The sequence below is a fragment of the Martes martes genome (assembly GCF_963455335.1).
Source record: "Martes martes genome assembly, chromosome: 16".
Taxonomy (NCBI): domain Eukaryota; kingdom Metazoa; phylum Chordata; class Mammalia; order Carnivora; family Mustelidae; genus Martes; species Martes martes.
Genome location: NC_137904.1, coordinates 12,211,215 through 12,220,069, shown reverse-complemented (window position 1 = coordinate 12,220,069; position 8,855 = coordinate 12,211,215). Strand labels below are relative to the sequence as shown.

Below are 8,855 nucleotides of genomic sequence, written 5' to 3'. Positions count from 1 at the left end.
CCTGCCGGGGACCCAGAGCGAGGGCCCCCGGGGCCTGCTCGCTCCCGTCGCCAGCGCACCACGGCCCCAGGGAGGCGCAGCGCGGCGGCCGGCAGGGGGCGCGCTGCCGCGGACGACGCCGGAGGGGGGCCCGGAGGCCCCAGCCCGGAGCCGAGCGGCGGGAGGGAGAGGGGCGGGGAGTGCAGGGGAGGGGGACGGAGGCGGGCGGCGCGCGGCGGCGCGGAGCCGGGCGCGGGCGCCGGCGCAGGGGCGGAGGCGGGAGCTGGAGCCTGAGCCGGGGGCGGGGCGGGCCGGGGCGGGCCGGGGCGGGGCCGGCGGGCGGGCGGGCGGCGAGCGCCCGGGGAGCGCGCCCGGGGAGCGCGGAGGGAGGAGCGAGGGGAGCGCGGGCAGCCGCTCGCCCCCGCCCCCGCGCCGCCCGCGCGCAACAGTTCCCCCAAAGTTGCCGCGCGGGAGGCGGGCGCGCCCGGGCGGCCGAGGGGCGGGCAGCGGGCGGTGGACGCGGCGTCGCGGCCGGGCGCGGGCAGGGCCGGCGGGCCGCGGCGGCATGGGCACCCGGCAGACCAAGGGCAGCCTGGCCGAGAGAGCCAGCCCCGGCGCGGCGACCGGCCCCCGCCGCGAACGGCCCGACTTCTGGGCGTCGCTGCTGCTGCGCGCCGGGGACAAGGCGGGGCGCGCGGGCGCCGGCGCGGGGCTGCCCCCTTACCACCGGCGCGTCGGCATGGTCCAGGAGCTGCTGCGGATGGTGCGCCAGGGCCGGCGGGAGGAGGCGGGGACGCTGCTGCAGCACCTGCGCCAGGTGAGCGCGGGGACGGGGCGCGGGGGGCGCGCCGGCCTGGGAGCGCCCCGCCCCTTGCCGAGCAGGCCGGGAGCGCCGAGGGCACCGCCCAGGGCCCCCTCTCGCGGGGATGCAGCGGGTCTGGCAGCAGGTGCCTCGGCGCTCCCGCTGAATTTGAGGCCTCGGGGCGGGGCGGAGGAAGGCTGGCCCGGTGAGGCCCGGCTGAAGGGGACCTGTTGGAATAATGTCCCCCCTTCTCTCCTCCACAGGCAGAGAGGGAGGCAGGTCCCAGGGATGGTCGGAGGGAGCAGTTGCGGGGAGGGATGCCTAGTCTGGATGCCAGGGCGCTTTTCTTCCTCTCTATCCGCTGACAGTCACCAAGGGTCCTCAAGGAATGCGCAGTCGTCAGTTTCCCCAGGGGGAGTCCAAGGGCACAGCTCTGGGACTGGTGAAGTGCCAGTCCCGAGGTCATTTGCCCAACCGGGGAGGCATCCTGCATAGCCGTCGAGGTGGGAGACAGCTTTTATCTCCCCTGGCTTACTTTGACAGGTGCTCAGCCAGGAGCCTCTGCCGAACTGGGGAGAGAAGGGAGGGGGGAGCTGGCTTGGTTTCCTTTGTGAGTACCGGGCTGCAGGAACCTGAGGCACTCCGCCTTCAGCCTGTTCCTGTCCCGGACTGACGGCCGATCTGGGCAGTCCCCTTTGCTGCGGGGCTGCCCTGGGCAGATGCTGTCTTCCCCATCCCTGGCTTGTTTTCCTCCTTCACTTTCTTTTGAGGGAGGGGGCCCCCTGGTCCATGGATTTTGTTGAGAGGCAGGAGGGTGCATCTCCTGCATCACCAAACAAGTTGTCTTGGCCCAGCTTTTGGGGGGTGGCCGAGTCCAGCCCCCATATTCCTCCTCGCTTCACCCCAACAATGGTGGAGTCCACTGCAGACCCGGGAGGGGGAACCTCAGGTGGCCTTTCTGAAGTTTCTCTATCACTAATGAAAGAGGCTGCAGGAGAGCTGCCTTCCTTGTAGGCGCTTCCAAAATCTAATCAGACACACATCCCTCTGGGGTTTTGTAGCACCCTTCCCCCTCCCCCTGCTCCACAGACACACACCTTTTGTATCTGGTGCACTGTTACCGTGGAGTGTGTTCCCAAGGTGTGTGCTGCGTAGGGAGAAGGAAGCAGGGGCTTGGGGACTTGGGAAGACATGGGGCGGCTACTCTAGCCTTCGCTTTTCCAAACAGCATCCAGCGTGGTGCCTGAGATGCCTCTGGATCCCTAGGTTTCTTCCCTGAATTGAATCATTAAAGAAAGATGACATTATGCAGGACATAACTTCAGCAGGCGTGTTTTTCTCTGTCTTTTGAAAATGGGAAACCAGCGGATGGCTTCTCCGGAAACTCTGTTGCTTTCAGACAGAATGATGGATTTTCCAGACCGTCCTGTCCCATGGAGCACAGACAGTCAGAAGGTTCTACTACCGATCATGTGCTTTTCCCCCAGCACTGGGGTGCGTGCTTCAGGGGGTACAGAGGAGCAGAGAGGGCTGACAGGTGGGGGTCAAGACAAACCCCGTTCAAGGGTAAAAGAACAAAGTCAAGCCATCGTTCCCCAGGGCCATTCACATAGGGCCCGCAGGCATTGGCAGACACCGTGGGCTCCTCCAGTCCCTCTGAAACTGAGTGTGATTCCACATCCAGAGGCTGAACCTCTCCCTGGTTTTTGGAGAGTAGGTGAGTTCCTGTGGCCTTACGGGGTCCTTGAGACAGGGAACATTTCCTGGGAATTGTTGGTCTTGTCTGTGGCCTGACAACCCTTCTTAGTGGCAGGACTGGGAGGGCTGATGGGGGACAAGATGGGGTTAATCAGACTTGCCCCTTTTCTGTGAAAGGCGCAGAATAACTTGCCTTCCTGCTCCTGTGTCGGGCTCCCTTGGCCTCTAGCTTGTGGGTGAGGTCTGGGGTCTTTCCGGAATCAGTGATGGGCCTCCCCGAGGGGCATGGAGAGCTACCCTACTGCCAGGAACATACAGATCAGGGCTCCTCCCAGAGATGGTCATGGCCCCTGAGCAGTGTGAGAGGGGAGCCTAGGGGTCCAGATGGCTATGAGAGGCACACACAGGCCGCGTTCTAGGACCCTGAGGCTCTACAGAGGAATGTCGCGCTGGATCTGTGCAAAGAAGTGGCTTTTTCTCCCAAATTGTGTTTCCTTTCCAGTTTGCTCCTCTAGTCTGGAGGTGGTGATGTTCAGAAAGGGAATGAGCAGCCACTGAGAGACAGAAAGACACCCCGGGCGTCACCAGGGTTTGGCTCAGCCCCTCAGGGCAAGTATAGGTGAACGGGAACAGGTAGGGACCCAACAGCAGCCAGGACGGTCACAGCCCTGCATTGCTTTTTTGCACAGTGCTTTCTCCTGTGTTTGAAAGTGTGTGTTTGGCTGCTGGGTTTGGGAAGGCCATAGCTCTAGGGCTGGAGGAGACTTGGGATCGTAGACCCCTGTGCTTCTCAGCTTTAAGTCCTTAGCATTTGGAGCCCTGAATGAGCTATGGACATTCTTCCCAGACCAGTGCACCAACATGTGTGCACAATCTTGCAAGAATTGCAAAGGGCTCGAAGACCCCAAGTTCAAGATGTGCTCTGGTCTGGTACCACGTTTCTCCCTCTATGTGACTTGCTACAGGCTCGGGAATGGAAGCAGGGACCTCAGGACCTTGTGTGGCAGTTTGTGGTGGCCGCTGGCGTCACTCGCTTCTGAATGCCCCCCACCTTCGCCTCTGAGGTCTGGAGGGTGGTTTCCCTGCTTGGAGACTCTCGGGTCAGTCTGGGCTCGTCACTTGCTGGAAAGGTATTAGGAGGCTTTACCTAGTGCTAACTGACCTGAGCCCAGGGGTTCAGGCAGAATGCCAGGAAGCTGCCCTGCACGAGTAGAGCGATCCCTCCTTCTGCAGGAGCTGTGTAACCGTGAGAAGAGCTGGGGCACAAGGCGGCTTGTCTTCCAGTCCTTAGTCAGCTTTGACCTTGGACCCAGCAGATAACCTCCTGAGTTCTGTTTCCTGATTTCCCAAAGAATCGCTGGGGGACTGAGCAGAGCAGATGGTACCAAGAATGTGAAGTGGAGTTAGTTCTGCAAATCCAGATGCATTCTCATGGCAGTGATAAGAAACAAGAGACCCCGCCCCTCTTTGGGGCCGGCCAGGCTACGGGCAGGGTCTTGGCACCCTCTCTCCGGCCAGGCCCAGAGAGTTTCTGGATCTAGTCGACCTGGCCGGGGCTCCATCTGGATCAAAAGCTCAGGGCACGTTCAGAAATATTCTGTCGCGGGGAACGCATGGAGACAAAAGAAGCCAGCTGTGGGTAGAGGAAGCCATTCCTCTCCCCATCCCTGGGCTCCATTCCTGCGGGCCTGACCCTTCCCCCAGATGCTTCTCCCTAAGCCTTGGGCTCAGGCCTGCCATCTTTAAGGAGCCCCGGGAAAGAAGTGCCTTCAGGCATGGAGAGAGGGCAAAATGAGCCTCTCTGAGGCACATAGATTGCAGACTAGGTTGTTGGCTAGCTTCGTGGGACGCTAGAATAAGGGGTCAGTCTCCCCAGAATATACCAGGCTGAAATGGCCCACCTCCTCATGTGCACCTGCCTCCCTGCTTCCCAGAAGGAGGGTCTGATTAGGTCAGTTTATTGCCATTCAGTATGGCACAGCCCTGTTGGGCAGAGCTCTTCCGGGGTTGGTCTGTCCAGGTCCGCCCAGTGATGTGGCTTGGGCCTGGACCCCTGGTTCAGTCTGCTGGCTTCACTCTATACCTGGGGGAATGAGCCACATCAGCTACTGCAAAAAAAAAAAAAAAAAAAAAAAAGAACCCCCCCCCCCCCACCAGGGCCTAGGATGACTTGCTTCCCAGGGGTGCTGAATAGTGGACAAGCACTTAGAGGCTCCCTAGGGACCTGGACACTGGATGGGTGTTTCTTACCTGGAGTCAGAAAGATGAACAGAACGGCCTTGAAGGTCCCCCTTTTCCTCTGATACCCCACCTAAGGAAGTCTCTTTCAGTGAGCAGCTTGGAAGGCCCCCAGACACCAAACAGGGAGGCCCCCCTACCCTTGGCCTTGATCTGACTCTTCCCCGACCTGGAATGCCTTTCCCCGTTTGCAGTGAATGCCCCTTGCCTTTCCGGGGCAGCTTCCGTGTCAGCCCTGGGCTCTGAGAGTCACTCGCCCTTTAGATCCCACGACACTGGGGAGCAGTTAATCTGCATAGAGTTTTTCACCTGACATAGATTTTGTTGGTCAGACCAAGTCACATCCTTCCCGAGTGTGGAGACCCCGCCATCACCGTTGTCCCTGGCATGGTATTGAACACCCGCAGGCCTGTGACATTCTTTAATCAGTCTGTGCAGCGTGAAGCTATGCATCGCCATCCCCTCCCCCCGTCACCGTGTGTTCTGGAAAAGCTCTCGAATCCCCAGCCACAGCTGGACATCTGCGGGCTTATCCACCAGGCACATCCGTATGGTCATTGAGATCCCACACGTTTGCCTTCCGTGTGGCTGGATGTCTGGGGGCAGTGTCCTCGGGGCCTGGCTGTTCCTGACAGCCTGCCAGGTGGTGGTGTTCTTGGAGAGAGGAGCGGCCCGGTGCCCAGGCCTCCGTGGGCGCCGCAGGGATCCCGTCCTACAGGTGCAGTCCGGAGCCTCTGCTGAGGTTTTGTGGGAACGCAGCCGAGCCGGCAGGGAGAGCCCGGCCTCCCCGTTCCTGATCAGCTGCTTGTGCTGAATCATGTTCCGTTTGTCCACAAAAGAGAAACCTTCCTTTTTAAAATCCGCTGCTCTCCGACTGGGCCGGGCGCAGGCATTTCTAGTTTATAAAGATGCAGAAGGAATCCGGGGCGGGCGCTGCTGGTTTACCAGCCCAGAGACGCGGCAGCCTCGGTCTGGCCAGCCACCACGGCACGGCGAGGAGCTGGGCAAGAAAGCTCCTTCTTTCTGGAACAAGTGCCCTTCTCCTCAGAGATAACCAGCCTCTGGTTTGCTGTTTGTCTTCAGGGCTCCCAAAATACCCTGGGGTCCATCCACGGACTCCCCTCCTTGGGGCGCGGTGCCCCCCGCCCCTTCCCCAATGCCATTTCATCTCCCTGCGCTGTTTCCTGGAGCAGATCCCATCGATCCCTTACTGGGCATGGTGGGGTTTCAAGAAATCCTCATGGAATGGATTTTAAACTTCTTTTCAGGCACACTCCCCTCCAGACCGCTGCCCCTGGATCTCTCTCTCGGGAGCCAGCACGGTCTGGCTCAGACTTCTGGAGTGTTTCCACTCCAAGCATGGGGCCAGGTTATCCTTCCAGCAGCCCACAGAGCTGCCAGCGCCACTGCCCCCCCTCCCATTCCCAAGCTGCCAGCAGCTCCTCTGTACCCCCTCCCCCCCCCACCCCCGCCGCGCACTCCTCCTGCAGGTGAGGGCCACCTTGCAAAAGAGTCACCAGGGTGATGAGGGTCTTTCTCTGGCTTCCCCACCAGGATACGCAAGAGGTGGGGTCATCGGCTGAGGAGATCCCCTCCTTCAAGTGGGGCTCTCTGCCAGCCATCTGCCCCCTCTTTCCCTCCAAGAGCAGCGCTGTGGGGGACCCGTGAGAAAAATGACACACACAGCCGCGCGCTCCATGCCCCCGCCCTGGCTGGCTGTACCAGAGCCTCATTCATTAGGAGAAACTGGAGGGGTGGGAGAGGAGCCCAGCTGTCCAAAATAGACTCAGTCACGGTGTCTTGGGCTCACTGTCACTAGAAGAGCTGGCTGTCCTGATGAGAACGGTGACCTTGGCACAGGGCGCAGGGGTTGGGGGGGCGCCCCTCCTTACCATGCCTGTTCTCCTCCCCACCCCGCCCACCGGCCCTGAGCAGTGCCCACGTGGCTCTCCGGGAGCATTTCCCAGCTTTTTTTTTTTTTTCTTTCTTTCTTTTTTTTTTTTTTTTAACTTTTATTAGTTCCAACTCCTGGCTGCTGTAGCCATATGGAGTTCTGCTGACGGCTGCTGCTCAAAGCGATGTGGCATTTTGATGTTTCTAACTTTATCTTAAGCAGCGTAGACGCAAGAGTCCCGCTGGGAGGGTAAGGGGGTGTGTCAGAGCACGGAGCCTGCAGAGGTGGCCTCGCTTGGGGTCTGGGGTCACCTCCAGGCTGTCCCCTGCCCCTGCTCAGACCTCGCCGTCCGTCCCTCGCTTTGGTTTCTCTTTGTGCTCCCGCGTTTCTCTCCGTGTCCTCAGGACGGAGAAGCAGGCTCTTTGCCTCTTGTTTGTGGGCCCGCCCTGGTCGGCTTCCTTCTGCCGCAACCCCCCAGCCTCCAAGGCGGGAGGCCAGAAGGGGCTGGTGGAGGTCGGGAAAGGGGACCTGCTCATTCCAGTCATCCACTGGGTGCTCCGGTCCCTTGAGCCAGAGGTCAGGCAGTTGGAGATGCCCCGCCTATGTGTGTGTCACTTTCTAGTCCATAAAGCATTTTCCCCATGTTTATTTTGCTCCTTGAATAGTCTTGGCAGGTTGGAAGGATATTGCTTACAGTAAGGGGAAAAAAAAGGCCTTTTTTTTTTTAATATTATGAAAGCACTGAATAATCATTGTAGCAAAAGATGAAAAGGCAGATGAGCAAAAAAAAAGACCGCGAGAATTAATTCATCTCTTCTACAATCGCTTGCCTGTGCCTCCGGACCCTGTTCTAGGCACGGGAGAGGCAGCAGACAACCAAACCGCAGGCATGATGTTTCCCCACAGCCCTTGGAGGGGTAGTGAGGACCCAAGAGGCAGACCCTAGGGCAGTCACTTTAGCATGGCCCAGAGGAAGGGCTCTGTGGGGGGTGGGGGGACGCTTTCCCTGCCAACCAGGAGCCCGTGTTTCTGGTGCCAGCTCAGACCTTACCTGCCCAGCTCCTTCCTTTCTTTGGACTGAACACCCCCATCTACAGAAGGAAGGGGTGTTTGGGGAAGTCTGTCTGCCACCACTCAGGTTCCAGCCAGTGGAACCCGTGGTTTCCGAAAGACCCATTCATCCCCGTCTGTGGTCGCTTTATTTCTTCCAGGCCCAGAGCCAGGTGAACATTCACGCCCTGGGGTCACTCCCTTGTCCCCAACCCGTGGGAGAGAGCTGGGACACAGGGAGGGGCTTCTGGAGGGAAACAGACCCCTGGGGCTCTGGGGTCAACCCGACACCCCCACCCCCCACCCCCACCCTGCCACCCTGACTACTGCACAGGCTGGCCTGTCATGCACGCGACAGTCGTAGCTGACCCAGCCCTCCTTTGACAGAAGAGAGTAGTCACACAGCATGGGTGGGGCAGAGGCCAGAAGGGGGGACCTGCAGACCTTCACGTAGCCAGGCAGCAGTGTGTGAGCGAAGACCAGTGTTGACAGGGGCCTGCGTTGTCCTGTGTTGGGCTGTGAGCCCAGGGTGTCACAAAGGAGAACAAGGCCCGTCCCCAGGCCTGGCCACGCCCTGCTGGGACCTGCTGCCTGTGAGACTCATTCAGGCTTCCCCTCCCCCGCCACCTCCTCTGCCCCAGGAGGCTGCCTGGGCCCCCCTCACATTGGCCTCTCCTCCCTCCCTCCCGTAGGCCCCTTCCTTGGTGCCTCTCTGCTGCCCCCTGAGACCCAGACTCCCAGCCCAGGCAGAGCTGGGGGGCCTTGTCCTCGGGGCAGGACCCCCGCCCAGCACCTTCCGCATCCTGGGCCCACTAGTTGGTCTCACCCAGCAGACCCTCCTCCTCAGCATCGACGGGGTGCATGGCCCCTGGACGAAGTGGGAAAAGTTGGGTTGGCCACGGTGCTCGTTTTTTAGAGGGATCAGAGGAGCATTGGTCCCGTGGATGGTGGCAAGTGAGAGTAGAGCCGGCCGTAGCCGGTCAGAGGCTCACTCTGCCGTTGACTCTGGCCACAGATGGAGGGAGGCTGGGCTGGGCAGAGAGCCAAGGAGTGGCTGCAGGAGATGGCAGTGGGGGCACCCAGAGGGGCAGGCACACAGCACGCGATGGCCGCTGTGCAAAGCCCGTGTCTCCCACAGGGCTCCTAAGTGGACGCCAGCACCGAGCCTGGAGGTGGCAGAGAGCCCACCCTCCC

The 8,855-nt window shown here is 60.6% G+C and overlaps 1 protein-coding gene across 2 annotated transcripts in view; it reads left to right on the top strand.

The window, feature by feature from the left end:
- Nucleotides 1-544: 544 nt before the first annotated feature.
- Nucleotides 545-8,855, top strand: part of LRRC75A (leucine rich repeat containing 75A) — a gene marked incomplete at both ends in the record, with an annotated part of 43,112 nt that continues 34,801 nt past the window's right edge. For both annotated transcript variants that reach the window (XM_080826780.1, XM_080826781.1), the window contains one exon: nucleotides 545-796. In XM_080826780.1, coding sequence (XP_080682906.1) covers nucleotides 545-796 — 252 coding nt within the window. The remainder of the gene's footprint in view (nucleotides 797-8,855) is intronic.